Source organism: Nerophis ophidion, linkage group LG14 (genome assembly GCF_033978795.1).
Source record: "Nerophis ophidion isolate RoL-2023_Sa linkage group LG14, RoL_Noph_v1.0, whole genome shotgun sequence".
Lineage (NCBI taxonomy): Eukaryota > Metazoa > Chordata > Actinopteri > Syngnathiformes > Syngnathidae > Nerophis > Nerophis ophidion.
In genome coordinates, this window is record NC_084624.1 from 12,519,607 (window position 1) to 12,542,163 (window position 22,557).

The following is a 22,557-nucleotide window of genomic DNA, read 5'->3' on the forward strand; positions in this document are numbered from 1 at the left end:
AGGAAAAAGGACACTTTTTTATTTCAACCGTACTTCCCGTCAAAAGCCTAAAGACTGATCGCACAGTTCCTGTCTTCACAATAAAAGTGCCGCTCCATCGTGCCTGCGCTAACAAAATAAGAGTCTCTGAAAGCCAGCGCAAACAAACTAGCAAGCTACGGAGTTTGCCGCCAATGTATTTCTTGTAAAGTGTATAAAAACAATATGGAAGCTGGACAAATAAGATGCCAAAAACCAACGACTTTCATGTGGTATTAGACAGGAAGGAGGAACTTTTTTTCTCCTCCATTTGAAAACCGGAACGTTATCAGCACTATACTGTCTGATTCCAATCAATGCAAGTCATCAGAATCAGGTAATACACCAACTTATATTCTTGTCTTCATTAAAGACAGGAATCTATATGTTAAACATGCATGTATATTCATTAAAACACCTTTAACATGTGAACAAAAACGGCAAAATAAATAAATATAAATTATATACTATGTATATATATATGTGTGTATGTATATGTATATATGAGGTAGATCACCTCGACTTGGTCATTTATTAAGTAATTGATTAACGTTGAAAAACTTATTGAGGTGTTACCATTTAGCGGTCAATTGTATGGAATATGTACTGTACTGTGCAATCTACTAATACAAGTTTCAATCAATCAATCAATCAATCAATGCCTACTGAGCCTATGGTGCTATTAAGTTATTGTGGCTCAATTTGCCTTATTTTTTTTTTATTTTAATGTATTATTATTTGATATATAATATTGTTTTAGTTGCTTAAGAGATATTCCTGGCTCTGAATTTGCTCATTGCTATTTTTATGTTTTTGTGCATTATTTGTTGCCGTAATCATTAAACGAACAGGTTACTCATCAGCTACTCAGTACTTGAGTAGTTTTTTCACAACATACTTTTTACTTTTACTCAAGTAAATATTTAGGTGACTACTCCTTACTTTTACTTGAGTAATAAATCTCTGAAGTAACAGTACTCTTACTTGAGGACAATTTCTGGCTACTCTACCCACCTCTGCTTGGGACTAGGGCTGGGCGATATATCGAATATACTCGATATATCGCGGGTTTGTCTCTGTGCGATATAGAAAATGACTATATCGTGATATGCAAGTATATTTGATCTCTGCAGGACTGCAAGCTAATCGATGCTAACATGCTATTTAGGCGAGCTATATGTACATATTGCATCATTATGCCTCATTTGTAGGTATATTTGAGCTCATTTAGTTTCTTTTAAGTCCTCTTCATTCAATTTATATCTCATGACACACTATCTGTATGTGATATGGCCTTTAGTTTTTTGCGGCTCCAGACAGATCTGTGTTTGTAATTTTGGTCCGATATGGCTCTTTCGACATTTTGGGTAGCCGACCTCTCCAATTGAGAATGTAGGACGACTAAAAGCTAATAACAGGGTATCTGCGGGTTTCAGCAAGTAAATGGTAAATGGGTTGTACTTGTATAGCGCTATTCTACCTTCATGGTACTCAAAGCGCTTTGACACTACTTCCACATTCACCCATTCACACACACATTCACGCACTGATGGCTGGAGCTGCCATGCAAGGCGCTCACCAGGACCCATCAGGAGCAAGGGTGAAGTGTCTTGCCCAAGGACACAACGGACGTGACTAGGATGGTAGGAGGTGGGGATTGAACCAGTAACCCTCAGATTACTAGCACAGCCACTCTATCAACTTCGCCACGCCGTCCCCAAAAAGTCAAATTTAAGACTTTTCAAGACCTTTTGAATGCTACCTTGAATGAAATTTAAGACCGAAAAAAATAATTTAAAAAATCTATAAATATAAGCGATGGTTGGGGATCCCACTGTACTAAGACCTCAATGACAATCAGTCAAGTTTACTTTTTGTATGTTTATCAATAAACAAACTGATAAGCACCACTCTGCAAAACAGCTCATCAAAAATCTTGAAAGATCCAAAAACTTTGACATCCAAAACAAACAAACCAACACCAACGCCAGTAAAAACCGAATAACCGAGGTGAGGGTAAAAATAAATTACATTTCATTAACACATACAGAGACCCGTTGACTTGGTCGAAGAGCAGGTTTTGGATGTAAGGTGCTAATCCGTGTCTCGTAATATATGCTGTTTTATCCTTTCTGCAGGAAAATGTATTAGCAACCTGAGAATCAGGAAACATCACACGAAAAAGATCGCCAATCCCGTCATTTGAGGTGTAGGATTGATGTTTCACCACAGTGTGCAAGATCCATAACACCTCGGATTTAAATGTTGCTGTCCCGCCGAAGATTAGTGTCAGGTCAGTGCTATTAGCGGCAGTTGTTGCTAGCTGGGGGGGCGTTGGCGCTGGAGCCTCGCAGAACTGAGAGATGCCCGGTGTTTGTTTTTGGCTCTCTGCCGCGATTTTATGCTTATTGCACTGCATGTGCAATTCGACCGCTCTAATTCCCATGGTGCCAAGTTTGAAATCCCTCTTACAAAGTATGCACCTGGCCTCCTCGGGATTGGCAACAGGCTTAAACCATCTTTTAAACCGGCTGTCCTCCAGCCAACGCTCGCAAAACTTGCATTTCCCCATGCTGACTGAAAGGCGGGGACGCGAGGAAGAAAGGAAGGAGTCTGCAAGCGACCAGACTATGCGTGCGACTGACACTGAAATCACTCACTTTTACTCAAAGACGTGCCGTAACTTTTACTCAAAGACGTTACCCGAAAAAAAAAAAAAAAAAAACTGGCCCGACAATTTAAGACCATCGAGTACTGAATTTAAGACCATCGTAGGAATTTCTAATAACTTTAATACTTTTTAAGGCCTTAATTTTAGACACATGAATTTAAGACTTTTTAAGGATCCGCGGATACTCTGTAATAAGGTCATTCCAAATACTGTTAAATCTGGAACTTTTTATATTCTTATGGATGACTATTGATGTAAAAAAACATGGCAGGTGCATCATACAGGTTGGTTATGTTTGACCTGGAAGTTTTGTGTTATACCTTTCAATATTTGTGTGCGTCAAATGTGTAGTAAAGTCTGAACGCTGGAAGCTAACATGGAACATTCATTTTACAAACCCCGTTTCCATATGAGTTGGGAAATTGTGTTGGATGTAAATATAAACGGAATACAATAATTTGCAAATCCTTTTCAACCCATATTCAGTTGAATGCACTACACCCCCCCCCAGGCTGTGGTGAGATAGAGACGTGATGGTGGCGACAGGGCAAATGACGATGTTCCTTACACCCACCCAGCCCCTTCACCGTCAGTCCCGGGCGGGCCCCCCTTCCCCCTGGAGAGACACCACCTTAACTAATAAATTTACAGGTTTGGGAAAACTTCCCTCTTCGATTTGGTATGAAATTAATATACAAATGGTAAATGCGTTGTACTTGCGTCTACCCCTTTTTTAAGGAGCCCAAAGCGCTTTGACAGTATTTCCACATTCGCCCATTCACACACTGACGGAGGGAGCTGCCATGCAAGGCACTCACCAGGACCCATCAGGAGTAAGGGTGAAGTGTCTTGCCCAAGGACACAACGGACGTGACTAGGATGGTAGAAGGTGGGGATTGAACCATTAACCCTCAGATTGCTGGCACAGCCACTCCACCAACTTCGCTACGCCATCCCCCAGATTTTGCGATCAAATTTATTTAGATGCTTATTGAATTACCTTACACATATATTTAATATCTAAATAAGTACATAAACTCCAGAACTATTACATAGAAATTATGATTATATACTGTACATACAGTTGTGCTCAAAGGTTTACATACCCTGGGAAAATTTATGATTTATTGGCCATTCTTCAGGGAATATGAATGATAACACCAAAACCTTTCTTCCACTCATGTTCAATGGTTGTCTGAAGCTACTTACTGGCAAACAACAGTGTTTGTTCTTTTAAAATCAAAATCAATCATTAATCAATCAATGTTTACTTATATAGCCCTAAATCACTAGTGTCTCAAAGGGCTGCACAAACCACTACGACATCCTCGGTAGGCCCACATAAGGGCAAGGAAAACTCACACCCAGTGGGACATCGGTGACAATAATGACCCAGTGGGACATCAAAATGACAAAAGAAAGTACCCAAATGACCCTGATCAAAAGTTGACATACCCCAGTGACTTTGATCTGATAACATGCACTAAAGTTGACACAAACAGGTTTGAATGGCTAATCAAAGTTCAAATCCTGACCTGTGACCTGTTTGTTTGTAATTAGTGTGTGTGTATATAAAAGTTCAGTGAGTTTCTGGGCTTCTGACAGACCATTTAATCTTTCATCCAGTGCTGCACAGATGTTTCTGGATTCTGAGTCATGGGGAAGGCAAAAAATTGTCAAAGGATCTACGAGAAAAGGTAATTGAACCGTATAAAACATGAAAGGGGTATAAAGATATCCAAGGAATTGAGAATGCCAATCAGCAGCGTTCAAACACTGATTAAGAAGTGGAAAATGAGGGATTCAGGTAGACCAGAAAAGATTACAGCCATAACTGCCAGGAAAATTGTTCCGAGATGCAAAGAAAAATCCACAAATAATTTCAGCTGAAATACAGGACTCTCTGACAATTTGTGGTGTGGCTGTTTCAAGATGCACAATAATGAGGCGCTTGAAAAAAATTGGGCTGCATGGTCCAGTGGCCAAAAAGTTCAATTTTGGTGTCATCACTCCAAATTACTTTGTTCCAGAAGTTTTAGGGCATGTCTCTGTGTTGTTTGGCGTAATATAAGCGGGGTACTTTGTGACATTTGCGCAGAAATGTCTTTCTTCTGGCGACTGGACCATACAGCCCATTTTTCTTCAAATGCCTCCTTATTGTGTTTATGTTAAAAAAGTTGGGCCAAAAGTCAACTGCATGTACAGTAACAATATATGTATGTATTCCTTTTTATGTATTTCTTTCACACACACACAAAAAAATACATACATATAAATAAATAAATGATAAATGGGTTGTACTTGTATAGCGCTTTTCTACCTTTAAGGTACTCAAAGCGCTTTGACACTACTTCCACATTTACCCATTCACACACACATTCACACACTGATGGAGGGAGCTGCCATGCAAGGCGCTAACCAGCACCCATCAGGAGCAAGAGGGAAGTGTCTTGCTCAGGACACAACGGACGTGACGAGGTTGGTACTTGGTGGGAATTGAACCAGGGACCCTCGGATTGCACACGGCCACTCTCCCACGCTCGTTTTGTCTGTCGCCGTTGACACTTTAGACAAACTATCCGCAACACGCACGCACCCTGAGACACGTATACTGTTACTGTAAATGCCAATTTTTTTTTAGCCCAATGCAGCCCCCAAGTCAAAAAGTTTGGCCAACCCCTGGTTTAGACTCAGTGATCTCAGCAGGAATATAGGTCTTTATTGGATGGGCGTAACCGAACAACCAGTATTAAACCAGACAGTCCGTCAAACTCAGCAGCTGGGTAAAAAAAATCTGATTTTGTAGACATGTATATACTCCTACCTGTTTGAATGTCCTTCCACAAGACCCACGATTTGGATTGATCCTCAAACACCACAAAGCATCGCTGCTTCTCCCGATCTATCTGCAAGATGTAGGAAAAATACAATTACTGTATATTTCCCCAAAAGCTTCACAGCTTTGGGTTCTTATATTTCACTATCAACTATCTGCACGCTCAACAAATCTGTCCAACTGTCAACAACCAAAGAAACGAGAGAGAATTAGTGTTGGCAACGCCCCTACTTTTTGGTTTATTGCGCCAATTTTTTGGTTTGTATTTAGAATTAAAAAGCACATTCCTGCGATTTTAAACTGGTCCTAGGATTTTGTGCAGCACTTTTTTGCCAGGAATAATTTGTGTCGATATACAGACTACAATCTTTCCATCATTTGCTTTGATAAAATTGTTTTTAAATTCACTGCACTGTACTGTAAATTTCCCAACTATTTGGAAGGGATCAGGTAAATAGAAGAAAGTGACATTTTATAACGTAACAAACTGATTCACATGGTGTTTCGTGAAAAAGCTTGACTTTGATTGAAGTGGAACTGCACCTGTTTAGAAATGTTGCCCATCATCCACCATACCTTTGTGAGGCAAGCACACACGTCTTTACCTTTTCTGTGCATTCTAAAGAGTGAAAAACTGCTCGCAAGAGGCGGCGAACAATGATGTATTCCGCCTTTAAAGCGCTCTAAAAACCTCCATCAACGCTTTTTTTTTTTTTTTCCAAGATGGCGCTGCTGTAGTGGCTGCTATAGGCAGGAGCTCTGTGCTCTTGTGTCATCCTTTTGTGTTTCCTCTTGTTTTCATGTGTTATTATATTTTTTGGCCTTTTTTGTCTGGGACCCTTTGGGACTGTGTGACAAGGGGTGCCACTTTTGTGACCTCTGTGGTGCTTTTTTTTGTGGACTTCTGGATCTGCCTCCCGGGAGCCTTTTGGCCATGGAGACCAGCTGCTGGGTCTCTGCCACACTGGAGTCCGTTTGGAGGGACTGGAGGAGATGCGGATGAGGGGGACAGGGCTGCGGAGCTAGCACTCAGCGCTGGGACGGAGAGGCTTCGCGGTGTCTTGGCTGGGTGAGCAGGTGTCGGACACCTCAGTCACCTTGGACGTATCATCGCTCATCCATGCGGACTGGACACTGGCCGAGAGTGGAGTCGGCTGTCTTTGTTTCTTTGTTGGGTCTGCTCCTGTCTCTGGCCATGCTCCCTCCTCCCCAGCGGACGATGGCCTGGATCACCGCAGAGGCCACCACAGTGGATATGTTTCTTTTACTTTTTATTCATAGCTGTATGTAGAAGTGTCTGCTTGTATCTGCTGCTTTAATGTCTTTAATGTCCTCTGTGTTCTTTGATGTTTCCCTCTTACACACATGGAAGAGGGATGTGTACTATGGCTATGAGTTTTTTTTTTTTTTTCCCTTGGCCTCAGTCTGCACCCCCTCTCCAAGGCCCAGGCTAAGACAGATTTTTTTATTTCATTTTAATCTTCTATTTCCCCCCCCCCCCCCTTGTTTACCTGTATTTCATCTTTTTTTGTAAGGGGCGCTGGAAGCCGGCAGACCCGTCAGCGATCCTGTTCTGTCTCCCTGTAATGTTTGTCTGATCTTGAATGGGATTGTGCTGAAAATTGTAATTTTCCTGAAGGAACTCTCCTGACGGAATGAATAAAGTACTATCTAATCTAATCTAATTATATACATGCTTTATGTAATGTAGTAACTAGCATTCATGATAACATGTAATATTTACAGTATTTTGTTAATTTCAAGCATTACAGAAACTTTTTTTCTGGGCGCAATATAATTGCAATGCGATAAACCAGGAGTGTCCAAAGGAGGGGTGGCTGGTCTCTCCCCTCCCGAGATGAACTGTACAGTGACAGTTGCTTCAGAAATGCCAGAAACATCATAAGGGACCTAGCTCATCCCGGACATAAACTTTTTGAACTGCTGGCCCCGGGCAGGAAATACAGAAAAATAAAATGCCGGACAAACAGATTTAAGAACACTTTTTACCCGAAAGCAATAGTGTTGCTGAACACAAGACAAGAATAACTGTGCATGTGAGCTGTGTGCTTGGTGTTTTATGTACAGGTGCTGTTCATATTATTACAATATCATGAAAAAGTTGACTTATTTCAGTAATTATATTCACAACGTGAAACTTACATATTATATCAATTCATTACACACATAGTGATATATTTGAAATGTTTATTTCTTTAAATTTTGATGATTAGTACTGACAATTACTGAAAATCCCAAATTCAGTATCTCAGAAAATTTGAATATCAGTTACGACTCGTACCAAAAAATATTTTTTAGAAATGTGGGCCAACTGAAAAGTATGAACATGGAAAGTTTCAGCATGTACGGCAATCAATACTTAGTTGCAGCTCCTTTTGCCTGAATTGCTGCAGCAATACGACGTGGCATGGAGTCCACCAGTCTGTTGCACTCCTCCGGTGTTATGAGAGCCCAGGTTGCTTTAATAGTGGCCTTCAGCTCTTCAGCATTGTTGGGTCTGGCATCTCGCATCTTCCGCTTCACAATACCCCATAGGTTTTCTATGGGGTTAAGGTCAGGTGAGTTTGCACGCCAATCAAGAACAGGGATACCATGGTCCTTAAACCAGGTACTGGTAAATTTGGCACTGTGTGCAGGTGCCAAGTCATGTTGGAAAATGAAATCTTCACCTCCATAAAATTGGTCCATGGCAGGCAGCATAAAGTGTTCTAAAACTTCCTGGTAGACTGCTGCATTGACCCTAGACCTCAGGAAACACAGTGGACCAAAACCAGCAGATGACATGGCACCCCAGACCATTACCGATTGTGGAAATTTGACACTGGACTTCAGGCAACGTGGATTCTGTGCCTCTCCTGTCTTCCTCCAGACTCTGGGACCTTGATTTCCAAAGGAGATACAAAATTTATTTTCACCTGAAAACATAACTTTGGACCACTCAGCTGCAGTCCAGTCCTTTTTGTCTTGAGCCCAGGCGAGACGCTTTTGACGTTGTCTGTTATTCAAGAGTGGCTTTACACAAGGAATGCGACAGCTGAAGCCCATATCTTGCATACGTCGGTGCGTGGTGGTTCTTGAAGCACTGACACCAGCTGCAGTCCACTCTTTGTGGATCTCCCCCACATTTTTGAATCGGTTTTGTTTGACAATGCTCTCCAGGGCGCGGTTATCCCTCTTGCTTGTACACTGTTTTCTACCACATCTTTGTCTTCCCTTCGCCTCTCTATTAATGTGCTTGGACACAGAGCTCTGGGAACATCCAACCTCTTCGGCAATGACCTTTTGTATCTTGCCCTCCTTCTTTAAAGTATCAATGGTCATCTTTTGGACAGTTGTCAAGTCAGCAGTCTTCCCCATGATTGTGTGTCATACAGAATCAAAACAAGAGACCATTTAAAGGCTTTCCAGGTGTTTTGAGTTAGTTAGCTAATTAGAGTGTGGCACCAGGTGTCTTCAATATCTGACCTTTTCACCATATTCTAATTTTCTGAGATGTTGAATTTAGGGTTTTTATTGGTTATCAGCTATAATCATCTCCTTTTTGGCAAAAACACTTGAAATGTATCAGACTGTTTGTAAAAATGTATACATTCTACAAGTTTGACTTTCTAAATGGAATTAATGAAATAAATCAACTTTTTCATGATATTCTAATAATATGACCAGCACCTGTAATTATCTATCATTTTATTTGTTAACATTAATTTGCACATAATTAGTTTTGCTTACAATCTTGTTGTACAATGTCAATAAGAAATATATATTCTATTCTAAAGTGCAGCCTGGCCAGTTCTTTAATGGCCGGTTGCACATTTGAAAAATTATATTAGAAAAAACACAAAAAGTGGAATAAAAGAGCGAACCGGTGTAATTTAACGAGAAAATGTCACAATACTGACACTAATACCAAAAATGCCAAGCAGGCAGTTTGTTTTTTTTAAACAGTCATTGCTAAAACAAGTACTAATAAATACATGTAGATCTGATGTTGACCTACAGATTAAAGTGTTGAAAGTAAAAAAAATATATCTTAGTTCATTACTTAATTATATATTATAATACTACATAGTTTTAACACTTACTCGTGGGAGCCTTTTAGATCTACGAAACCTTTAGTCGGATTTTTTTCAAAGTGTCATTGTTCAAAAACAATAATGAACCAAAAGCTATGTTGTGAATTATTTACCTATCTAAGGCTCCAATTACTTCACATATCCCATTGTAAAAAAAAGGAATAGGGGAAAATTATGTTCATATTTTGTGTTTTAGCCATAAAAAACTGTGGTTTTCTTTGAAGAAAAGGGCGTATCCATCCATCCGTTTGCTAAGGCTTGTCCCCTTTAGGGTCACGAAGGGCTGGAGCCTATCCCAGCTGCATTCAGGCAAAAGGCAGGGTACACCCCGGATAAACAAAAAACTAAAACTTTATTGGAACTGACAGATCTGAAGCTGATCTATAGATATTTAAGATTTGAAAGTAAAAATAATATAATATGACTAATTTTTACCACTTTAATGACTGACATGCTTTCGGGTCCCCAAGACATTTAACATTCAAAATGTAAACAATCGGCATTGGTGGATCTACACCTAACATCCAATGTAATGATACCAAAAACAGGAGTGTATCTAGTCGATACTACTATGATTACATCGATACTTTATATATATATATATATATATATATATATATATATATATATATATTATGATTATAAACTCAGGAAATATGTCTCTGGACACATGAACAGGACCAATGAATGACCCTGTAACTCCTTGGTATCGGATAATACCCAAATTTTTGGTATCATCCAAAACTAATGTAAAGTATCCAAACAACAGAAATATAAGTGCTTATTACATTTTAACATAAGTGAAGCTAGAACATGTTAGAAGAGAAAGTAAGTTGATATTAACAGTAAATAAACAAGTGGATTAATAATTAAATGTCTACATATTGTCCTTTATCATTTCGACAAAATAATACAATGGAAAATTACACAATATGTTACTGCATACGTCAGCAGATTAAATTAGGAGCCTTTGTTTGCTTCCTTACTAATAAAAGACAAGTTGTCTTGTATGCTCACTAATTTATTTAAGGACAAACTTGCAATAAGAAATATGATGAATGTACATCAGATTTTTTGTTGAAATAAAGTCAATGCAATTTTTTGTGGTCCCCCTTTTTTTTTAGAAAAATATCAAAAAGTACTGAAATATATTTTGGCACCAAAATATTGCTATCGGACAACACTACTTTTAGCACAAGACATGTGCTCTCCTTAAACTGGTAAATTCAGAATAATCCTCACTCCTCAGGTTTTTTGCTTTCTAGCAATGTTGCGGAGGTTTTATACTGCATCCCATTTGTTGGGAGCCATAGTATCAAGTTGGTAAAGGGTGGATTTTCAAAGTTGACTCCCTTCTCGGCCTGGTGTCACAACTTCTACTATACAGGTGAGACGTATGATTTAAATCTTAGCGTTTACTTTTTGGAACTCAAGCAGCTCAGACACCTTTATTTCATGGCGGGTCACAACCGTTAAGTTAAATTGATTTAAGTTAAGTTAAAGTACAAAAGATTGTCACACACACACTAGGTGTGGTGAAATTTGTCCTCTGCATTTGACCCATCCCCTTGTTAACCCCCTGGGAGTTGATGAGAGCAGTAAGCAGTTTTTTGGGAGATTTAACGCCCAATTCCAACCCTTGATGCTGAGTGCCAATCAAGGAGGAAATGGGTTCCATTTTTACTTTGGTATGACTCAGTCGGGCTTTGAACTCCCAACCTACCGATCTCAGGGCGGACACTCGAACCTTTATAGGCGGAGTCGATGAATCCCATTACTTGCCTTGTTTGCCGCCTCGTACTAGCAATATTTCAATAGTTAGAAAGCACAGTAAAGTTAAAGATAAGTTAAACTTAACACAGAAAGGGGAGAGGCGTGTATACTTGACTCACATAGAAATAAAACGTGCAGTTCCCAATCAATAGTACTCCAAACCAAAGCCTGGATGATGACTTGAAGTCGTAGTTTGTGCTGTCCTGTACCAAAAGTCAGTACTAACTAGGGCTGGGCGATATATCGATATACTCGATATATTGCGGGTTTGTCTCTGTGGGATATAGAAAATGACTCTATCATGATATTCGAGTATACGTTCTCACGCAGTTTCTTTTAGCTGTGGGTATTACACTGCAGGCTCTTCTCTTCTGAGTACAGCGCACCTTCTTACGTACAGTACGTCATGTGTGCAACTTCACACGCTCCCGTGGAGCGGAGAGGTAGCGACATGGTAACGTTAGCTAACGGTGAGGTGCGAATGGTAATACGAGAGTAGGGATGTCCCGATCCAGGTTTTTGCACTTCCGATCCGATACAGATACTGGCCTATCCAAGCATGTATTAAAGTTCAAAGTTATTTAGCCTACTTAGTTGTCAGATTCATGCTGAAAAGGATTTTAGTAGTCTTGATAACAACTAGCCAGCTGAATTAGGTGAGTTTGAATAATACACAATAGTTGGTTTTCAAGGATAAACACAAAATATCAAAAATTATACATGACAAAGAGAAATGGCATCATTAAACAGTAAAAAAGTAAACAGTATAAAGTGAAAATAATGCTGTAAACATTATTAAAAAAAGCAAAACACACAAACAACCTGAGTGGGATAAAATGTGTATAATTCAGCATCAATACTTGCTCTTGAACAAGTGTAAACTTAAAAAAATATATATATACATATAAATCTACACACTCCCTTTAATTGTTTGCCCCAGTCAGGGGGGTCAAACAATTGAAGTCCAAGCATAATGGGGAGATTATTTCTAACAAAGACGCGCACTTCAAGATGCTCAGGTGTCAGCCTGGTCTTGTGTTCATCAATGAGTGCTAAAAAGCCTCTCACTCGCAAGAGTCATTAAAATGTCTTACAACTTTACCACCACGCTTGACTTTATTGTGGCATGTTTTGCACTCCAACTCTTCATCTTTTTCGTTTTGTAGGATAAAATAATCCCACACAGCTGACATTTTTACAGTAACTTTTAATTCACACGGCCGTCTGAACGGTTAGAACGCAGACCTGTGGATGTTTTGAAGGTGTTCTGGAAAAGGCGGAACGGAGTTTAGGGAGCAGCAGAAGAGTGGAATGTATTATTTAAATCGGTGTGTTGGAAAACACAGACCGTAGTTTTTTTAAAAACTGGATGTGGATCTGCATTTTCCCATGCCTTGCCGATACGCATTTTTTGGCAAATATCGGCGGCCGATCCGATCCAAATATCGGATCGGGACAACCCTATACGAGAGAGAAAAGGTGTGAATCTGGTAACAAATTAATTCCCAAGAAAAACAGCATGGGATCCATCGTCCAGGGGTGGTTTGGCTTCAAGCAGGAATATGTTGAACATTTATGCGGTAAAAGCGTTGGTACAAAAAGTAGCAGCACTGCTAATGTAGCATCATTTGAAGTCACCCGCTAAAGAATGAGAAGTGCTTGAAACTCCGCATCAACATCTCCGGCCGGGGCCACCCCAACAAAATGCCGGAGCAACTATTTCCACATAAACACCGTATGAAAAAAAAAAAAAGTCAACAACTGAAGGAGATAACGTCTGCAGGAAACGTATTATGCAGCTCATTTTTATTTGGCAGTTATTGAAATATCTTGTGTGACATCATGCACAAAAGTGGTACGTTATTTGCTTTAAACTATTGTAGTGGCTTTCTGTACAAAGAGTACACTTTAATTTAGTGCTGTTTTGATATGTCATCTTAGTGACATCATGCACAAAAGTGCACTTATAGCTTGTTTTAAAATGTCTCTGACAATCTTGCACTTTCTGTTTCGGAAATTACATGAATGTTTGTGCCACTGCTTAATAACTGTTTAATAAATACACTTTTGCTAAATTGACTTAGTTGTGATTTCCCTCCTTCAATGAAAGTTTAAAATGAGCATTTATTTATGCAATATGAACAAGAATGTTTTAATGTAGACACACAGACTCATCATACTGCTGTTATTATATACATCAAGTGTTCATTCAAGGCTAAGGCAAAAGATGGAGATATATATCGTGTATCGCAGGCCTAGTCAATTATTTTGACTCCGGAGCCACATTTAAAGAAAAAAATGTGCCTAAGGGCCTGTATATCTATTTTTAGGGACGCTAATACAAAACTTCACAATAATGTCTGATTGAATGCTAAAAACGTTATGACAGACCGCCTTAAAAAACTGAATGGAATTTTACATTTTTCTATGAACGATAAAACCCTGAATACTGACAAAATATGAATATAACACCCACTTTCAATCGACATATTTTACGATCAAGTGAAACGCAACAAAAATGCAACAAACAGTGAAATATGAATGCGAAGGGTACAAAATAAACCCACCTACAATCTGATATATCACTAAGCTTTAGAACTTTGTTGTGAAAAGCTCCTTCCGCATCTATGAAAACGCTTCCTGCCCACACTGCTTGGTGTCTAGTCTGAGCTGCTGTGACGTATATTACCATAGTAACTAATTAGTAGGGGTGTAACGGTACACAAAAATTTCGATTCGGTATGTACCTCGGTTCAGAGGTCACGGTTCGGTTCATTTTTGGTACAGTAAGAAAACAACAAAATATACATTTTTTGTTTGTTTTTTTTTTACCAAATTTGCTAAATCTTCCACCCAAAATATTATTCTTAGTGAAATATTTAATGTGAAGTAATCGAAACCTAGGATAGGTCAATAATTCATAATAACATTGATTTTGATTCAATATTTTGTTTTGAGCAATGACAGTTTGAAAGAAAAAAAAACAGCTTTGTTTTATTTGTCAACGTTGCAACTTTTCTAAATTACATTTAGCCTTTAAGCTTTTTTATTTCACTTTTGTTTATGTTTATTTTAATAGTATTTTTAGAATGTGCCGTGGGCCTTTAAAATATTAGCTGTGGGCCGCAAATGACCTCCGGGGCACACTTGACACCCCTGCTATAGATAATAAAAAATAAAATCTGATAAATCAATGGGTAAAAAGCAGAACCTGGCGACGCATGAGCGTTTATCACAACTCTCTCGCTCTCTCTGTCTCTGCCCCTTCCTCACGAATGCTGCTGCATGCACAATTTGTTTTGTTTTTAACCCCTTCTTAATCATTAACGTACATTGAAAATACAAGCAACACTAACTTCAAAAGCCGGACATTTGAGGCATTTAAGAAACTCCACCCGGACAGCCCCGCAAAAGAGGCCCTATCCGGTGAAAAGAGGAGGTATGGTCAGTCTGTGGTAGTACGGTCGCTGCTAGCATTCCGTGTGTTGTGCCTCGGTGTGCATTGTTTACACAACGTGCGCTATGGTAATTAATACGTTTGATTTATTGATTGAAACTTGTATTAGTAGATTGCACAGTACAGTACATATTCTGTACAATTGACCACTAAAAGGTAACACCCGAATAAGTTTTTCAAATTGTTTAAGTCGTGGTCCACGTTAATCAATTCATGGTAAATTCATGTCCGTGTGTAAACTCCTTCGGTACATCTCCGAACCGAACCGAAACCCCCGTACTTAAACGATTCAATACCAATACACGTACCGTTACACCCCTACTAATTAGATTACCATAATAACTGGTACATAATTCATAAGCACAGATTCCAACCATTGAAATACTTTGTATAGTTCAAGACTTACGGTCATTAGAAAACATCATAATGGCAGCTACACTTTCCATCTTAAAGATCTAAAAAAAAATATTTGGCCAGATTGAAAAGCTTAACAGGCCGCATGTGGCCCCCGGGCCTTGATTTGCCCAGGTCTGGTGTATCGTAACATGGCCTCAAAATATAGAGCTATTAATAAAAGGCCATATCGCCCAGCCATAATACTAACCTTTGTGATCGTCCCCAAGTAGATCAATCCATCGGACCATCCGGCCAAGACGTCCTGGCCTTCAGTGAACCTGCCCTGTTCCCCATACGCCACCCTGGCTTGGCTTGTTGGGGACAAGGGGACACCCTGCTGCTGCGGGGGCGGAGTTTTCTGATGGACGGACAGGTGACCCAAAACCCCGGAGTCCCTGCAATGACAAAGGGACGAACTGGTAATAGGAACATTTTGCTATAGTTTACGATGCTGATTTAGGACAGTTGCATTAAGACATCATAAAATAGGGGTGGGCAATATCGCAAATTTGGGTATCGATACCGATCCGATACCGGCCAGTATCGCCGATACCGATACCGGAAGTGTCGTCATCTGATGGGGGGAGGGGGCTTCGGGGTTTCGATACTTTTGAAAAAGAAATTTGTACTTTTGCCTTTATTAATTGATTATGATAATAATACAACACAGGACAACGATTTAAGTCAAAAAATAAAATATTTATTACAAAAGTAATATCAATAGCAATAAAGTAATGCAAATAAGGTGCAAACAACTACTGAACCTGGCTTGTCGCCTCAAAACACACAAACACTTAAGGTAAATAACAAAACTAATAATTGAACAAAGTTGTAAACATGAACACAAAACAAAAGAATTGAGAAATTCAAATAAAAAAGTAATAATATCAATTACAATAAAGCAAATAAGGTGAAAACAAATACTGAACTAGGCTAGTCGCCTCACAACACACAAGAACTTAAGTAAAAAAGAAAACACTAGTTATTAACAGTTGTAAAAATGAACACAAAACGAAAGAACTGAGATATTCAAATAAAAAAGTAATAATATCAATTACAATAAAGTAAATAGTGCAAATAAGGTGAAAACAAATACTGAAATTGGCTAGTCGCCTCACAACACACAAGAACTTACAGTAAGTAAAAAAGAAAACACTAGTTATTAAACAGTTGTAAATATGAACACAAAACAAAAGAACTGAGAAATTCTTATCGTTATTTTAGTGCAATAAAACACTTTACAGTTCACAACCAAGACATTAAGTCGCACTGGAAACGCACGAGTGTGTGCATGCGTGTCCGAGTGAACCTCGGAGCGAATTATACTGATGTGTGTGCGCCAACGCACCAAACGTCATGTTAATTATATTTATGTTATTTTATTTTGGGTTGAAGATGATTTTTTAAAGTGTGTTTAAATCTCGTTCGCGACCCATCACTAGGGAGGAGGGTGGAGTGGGGAGGAGCGCTGCGCTCACATTTTTTTTTTTTTTTCGGGGTGATTCGCTTAATTTGGTGAAGTATCGATACCATCACACCAGTATCGATACAATACCGATACTCACCAAGTATCGATAATATCGATACTTGGTATCGATACGCCCAGCCCTATCATAAAAGACATAACTCATAAGACTTGTAACAGCTGAAGCTAGCAACAACTAGAAAAATAGATTATGAAAAACCCTACAATAAAAACTACACATAACGTTCATTGACCATCACCAAAACCTTATAACGTAATAATATTTCCCTAACACCTGCCCTTATTTCAAAGAGGACGTGAATTTAATCAGAGAACCAGAATCAGAAGTACTTCGTTAATCCCCGAGGGGAAATTAAGATTTTCAGCACAATCCCATTCAAGATCAGACAAACATTTCAGGGACAGAACAGGATCGCTGTTCAGGATCTGCAAACTCCCGGCCCCCCCTATAACGCAATGTAACAATGTAAAGTAAACATTTAAAAGTTATGGAGTGAAGACATGGAGAATGGGTGTGGTTAAATATGAGCTTTGTGGGATCTGAGCCGAGGATGTCCTCAATAATAATAGATTAGATTTATATAGCGCTTTTCTGGACACTCAAGGCGCTTCACAGAGAAGTGAGAACCCATCATTCATTCACACTTCGTGGTGGTAAGCTTTTTTCATAGCCACAGGTGCCCTGCCATTTTGCGCCTACGGGCCCCTCCGACCACCACCCGTCGTTCATTCACCAGTGTGAGACGCACTGGGAGAAAGGGTGAAGTGTCCTGCCCAAGGACACAACGGCAGCGATTTGGATGTCAAGAGGCGGGGAGCGAACCTGCAACCACTACGCCATGCCGCGCCCCTCCTTGTGGCTTGTGCAGCCCTTTGAGACACTTATGATTAAGGGCTATATAAATAAACTATGGTTGATTGATGATTGATTGGTTCTGCCTTCCCCTTTTTAAGATACGTTTAAATGTGCAAATGTAGCCAGACGATAATGTAACATTCCTGAAAAATAAATCAGAACCAACTAACTTTTACATACAGTATATTAGTAGTAAAAACAACAATGGAGTCCAATGTTTGTTCAACTCCTGTCACGAACAATATTTATTTTGACTCAGGTTGGACTGGGCGATATATCGCGGGTTTGTCTCAGTGCGATATAGGAAATGACTACCGTATTTTTTTGAGTATAAGTCGCACCTGCCGAAAATGCATAATAAAGAAGGGAAAAAAAACATATGTCGCTCTGGAGTATAAGTCACATTGTTTGGGAAAATTTATTTGAGAAAACCCAACACCAAGAATAAACATTTGAAAGGCAATTTAAAATAAATAAAAAATAGGGAACAACAGGCTGAATAAGTGTACGTTATATGAGGCATAAATAACCAACTGAGAAGGTGCCTGGTATGTTAACGTAACAAATTATGGTAAGAGTCATTCAAATAACTATAACAAATAGAACAGGGGTCAGGAACCTTTTTGGCTGAGAGAGCCATGAAAGCCAAATATATAAAAATGTATTTCCGTGAGAGCCATATCATATTTTTTAACAATGAATACAACTAAATGCGTGCATTTTTTAAGTAAAACCCAACATTTTTAAAGTATAATAATTCTGTAATTATTTTTAATAACATTGTTATTTCTTGAACAGGTGCGGTAGAAAACGGATGGATGGATTAAAATGCATGACCATGTTTTATATTTTAAACGTTATATTTAACATCGTGATTACCATCGGAATTATTCATTACTTATAGTGTTAAGCAATGTCAGCTAAGATTAATCTGAGAGCCAGATGCAGTCATCAAAAGAGCCACATCTGGCTCTAGAGCCATAGGTTCCCTACCCCTGAAATAGAACATGCTATACCTTTACCAAACAATCTGTCAATCCTAATCGCTAAATCCCATAAAATCTAATACGTCTAGTCTCTTACGCAAATGAACTAAATAATATAATTTGATAATTTACGGTAATGTGTTAATAATTCGCACATAAGTCGCTCCTGAGCGACTTATGTGTGCCAAACTATGAAAAAAACTGCAACTTATAGTCTGAAAAACACAGTATATCGTGATATTCGAGTATACCTTCTCACGCAGTTGCTTTTAGCGGTGGGCATTACACTACAGGCTCTTCTCACTCTTTCTTGTCTCTCCTCCGCACAGAGAAATAAAACAAGCGCACCTTCTTACATACGTCACATACGTATACGCCCTCGCGGAGCAGATAGGTAGCGGCATGGGTAACGTTAGCTGTGGTGCGAGCGGTAATACGAGAGAAAGGAGGTGCGAATCTGGTAACAAATGAAGGAATAATTAATTCCCGAGAAAAACAGCAGGGGTTCAATCGCCTGGCGGGGGTTTGGCTTCAAGTGGGAATATGACGAACAGACAACCGTAATATGTCAAGTGTGGGGCAAAAGCGTTTCTACAAAGAGTAGCATCATTTTAAAAGTCACCTGCTAGAGAATGAGGAGTGCTTGTCAACATTGTCAACATTTCTGTTCGGTGCCACACCAACAAAATGCAGAGACAACCATTTCCATATCAACACCGTATGAAACAAATAGTCAACAACAGAAGGAGATAACGTCCGCAGGAACTTACCACATCGCAAAGGACATACACTATTCAATTTCCTATTATGAAGCTCATTTGTATTTGACAGTTACTGAAATATCTTGAGTGACATCATGCACAAAAGTGCACTTTGTTTTAAACTATTGTAGTGGCGTTTTGTACAAAAAGTGCACTTTAATTTAGTGTTTTTTGATATGTCATCTTAGTGACATCATGCACAAAAGTGCACTCATAGCTTGTTTTAAAATGTCTCGGACAATCGTGCACTTTCTGTTTTGGAAATGACATGAATGTTTGTGCCTCTGCTTAATAACTGTTTAATAAATACACTTTTGGTCAGTTGACTTTGTTGTGATTTCTCTCTCTGCATGAAAGTTTAAAATGAGCATATATTAATGCAGTATGAAGAAGAATGTTTTAATGTAGACATATTGAATCATCATACTGCTGTGATTATATGCATCAAGTTTTCATTCAAGGCAAAATATCGAGATATATATCGTGTATCGTGACATGGCCTTAAAATATTGAAATATTAAAAAAAGGCCATATCGCCTTAGCAAGACCTGGGCAAATTAAGGCCAGGGGGCCACATGTGGCCCGTTAAGCTTTTCAATCTGGCCCGCCGGACATTCCCAAATATTTTTTTTAGATCTTTAAGATGGAAAGTGTAGCTGTCATTATGTGCAGTCATATTTTCTAACGACCGTAAGTCTTAGATAGATAGTACTTTATTGATTCCTTCAGGAAAATTTAAAGTTTTGAACAATACAAACTATTTCAATGCTTGGAATCTGCGCTTATGGATTATATACTATTTACTATGGTCATCTAATTAGTTAATATGGTATCTAATTAGTTAGTATGGTCATCTACGTCACAGCAGCTCAGAAGAGGCACCAAGCAGTGTGGGCAGGAAGCGTTTCCACAGACGCGGAAGGACTTTTTCACAACCAAGTTCTAAAGCTTAGTGATATATCAGACTGTAGGTGGGTTTATTTTGTACCCTTCGCGTTCCAATTTCACTGTTTGTTGCATTTTTGTCGCGGTTCACTTGATTGTGAAATATGACGACCGAAAGGGGGTGTGACGTTCACATTTTGTCAATATTCAGTGTTTTATCCTTCATAGAAAAATGAATTAATTCCATTATGTTTTTTTAAGGCGGTCTGTCATAACGTTTTTAGCCTTCAATCAGACATAATGGTGAGGTTTTGTATAAGTGTTATTAAAAAAGATATACCGGCCGCCAGACACATTTTTTTCTGTAAATGTGGCCCCCCGAGTCAACATAATTGCCCAGGCCTGGCCTAAGCCCTAACTCAGGCATACTTCAATCAAAGTATAAATAATATAGCCCTAAATCAAAAGTGTGTCAAAGGGCTCCTCTGCTCAGATCCCACATCAGGGCAAGGAAAAACTCAACCCAATGGGCTACAATGAGAGAACTTGAAGAGGACCGCAGATGTGGGCACCCCACATACTTGACCCCACCCACATTCTTGAACGACATGTACCTTAAAACGCAAACTCGTGGATTGTTCCTAATGTGCAAGTTTGTGTAAATAACCAGAAAGTTTGTATTTTATGACTCATTTAGGGACTGATCCTTTGTTCGGGGTGTTAAGTGATGGTGGTCAACCCCACGCGTACGATGATGTATAACCACGTGCAGTAACCATGAAATCTTAAACGATGTCATCCATTTTCTGGTGCCTATCTCAGCTACAATCGGGCGGAAGGCAGCGTCTACCCTGGACAAGTCGCCACCTCATCGCAGGGCCAACACAGATAGACGGATAACATTCACACTCACAATCACACACTGGGGCCAATTTAGTGTTGCCAATCAACCTATCCCCAGGTGCATGTCTTCGGAGGTGGGAGGAAGCCAGAGTACCCGGAGGGAACCCACGCATTCACGGGAAGAACATGCAAACTCCACCTAGAAAGATCCCAAGCCCTGGATTGAACCCTGACTACTCAGGACCTTCGTATTTTGAGGCCGACGCACTAACCCCTCTTCCACTGTGAAGCCCAGATTTTGTACCCTTATTTTGTACCCATCGTGTTCGAATTTCATTTCTGTTGCGTTTTACTTGATTGTAAAATATGTCGATCGAAAGGGGGTGTGACGTTCACATTTTGTCAATATTCAGTGGTTTATCGTTCGTAGAAAAATTAAATAATTCTATTACGTTTTTTTAAGGCGGTCTGTCATGACGTTTTTAGCATTCAATCAGACATTGAAGTTTTGTATTAGTGTTCCTAAAAATACACTCTTTTTTTTTCTAAATGTGGCCCCCGGAGTCAACATAATTGCCCAGGCCTGGCCTAAACCCTAACTCAGGCATACTTCAATCAATCAAAGTATATTTATATAGCCTAAATCACAAGTGTCTCAAAGAACTCCTGCGCTCAGATCCCACAATCAAGGCAAGGAAAAACTCAACCCGGCTACAATGAGAGACCTTGAAGGGGACCGCAGATGTCGGGACCCCACATACTTGAACGACATGTTCGTCCGGAGTCAGGACCCAGGATGGACCGCTCGTCTGTATATCGGCTGGGGACATCTCTGCGCTGCTGATCCGCCTCCGCTTGGGGTGGTTTCCTGCTGGCTCTACTGTGGACGGGACTCTCTCTGCTGTGTTGAATCCACTTTGGACTGAACTCTCATGGTTGTGTTGGATCCACTATGGCAGTGGTTCTTAACCTGGGTTCGATCGAACCCTAGGGGTTCGGCGGAGGTCAAAACACACCCGACTCATCGTGTAAATAAAAACTTCTCCCTATCGGCGTATTGCGGATACGGCAACAAATGACTTATTTGCAGGTGTGTAATTTGTTGTGAGTTTATGCACTGTGTTGGTTTTGTTGTTTGAACAAGGTGATGTTCATGCACGGTTCATTTTGTGCACCAGTAAAAAAAAACAAGGAAACACTTTAGTATGGGGAACATATACTCACCATTAATTAGTTGCTTATTAACATGCAAATTAGTAAAATTTTGGATCTTAACTAGTCATTATTAAGGCCTTATTACAACCCTAACCCTCTAACCCTGTCCCTAACGAAATAACTCCAAATTAGGTCATTATTACTTAGAATATGTTCCCCCGGTGTCCAAATAACTCTAAATTGGTCATGATCTGTGGTCTGGATTATGTTTGTTATTTTTTGGACTCTTTTGGTACCTGTTTGCGCTCCCTTGTTTTGTTTGGTTACACTCTCCTGAAGG

At 39.5% G+C, this 22,557-nt stretch overlaps 1 protein-coding gene across 3 annotated transcripts in view; it reads right to left on the reverse strand.

Annotated features, from left to right (window-relative positions):
* Positions 1-22,557, reverse strand: part of mtf2 (metal response element binding transcription factor 2) — a 40,186-nt gene that overhangs the window by 15,272 nt on the left and 2,357 nt on the right. For all 3 annotated transcript variants that reach the window (XM_061919855.1, XM_061919856.1, XM_061919854.1), the window contains exons 2-3: positions 15,454-15,640; positions 5,514-5,595 (exon numbers count right to left, since the gene is read on the reverse strand). In XM_061919855.1, coding sequence (XP_061775839.1) covers positions 5,514-5,595; positions 15,454-15,640 — 269 coding nt within the window. The remainder of the gene's footprint in view (positions 1-5,513; positions 5,596-15,453; positions 15,641-22,557) is intronic.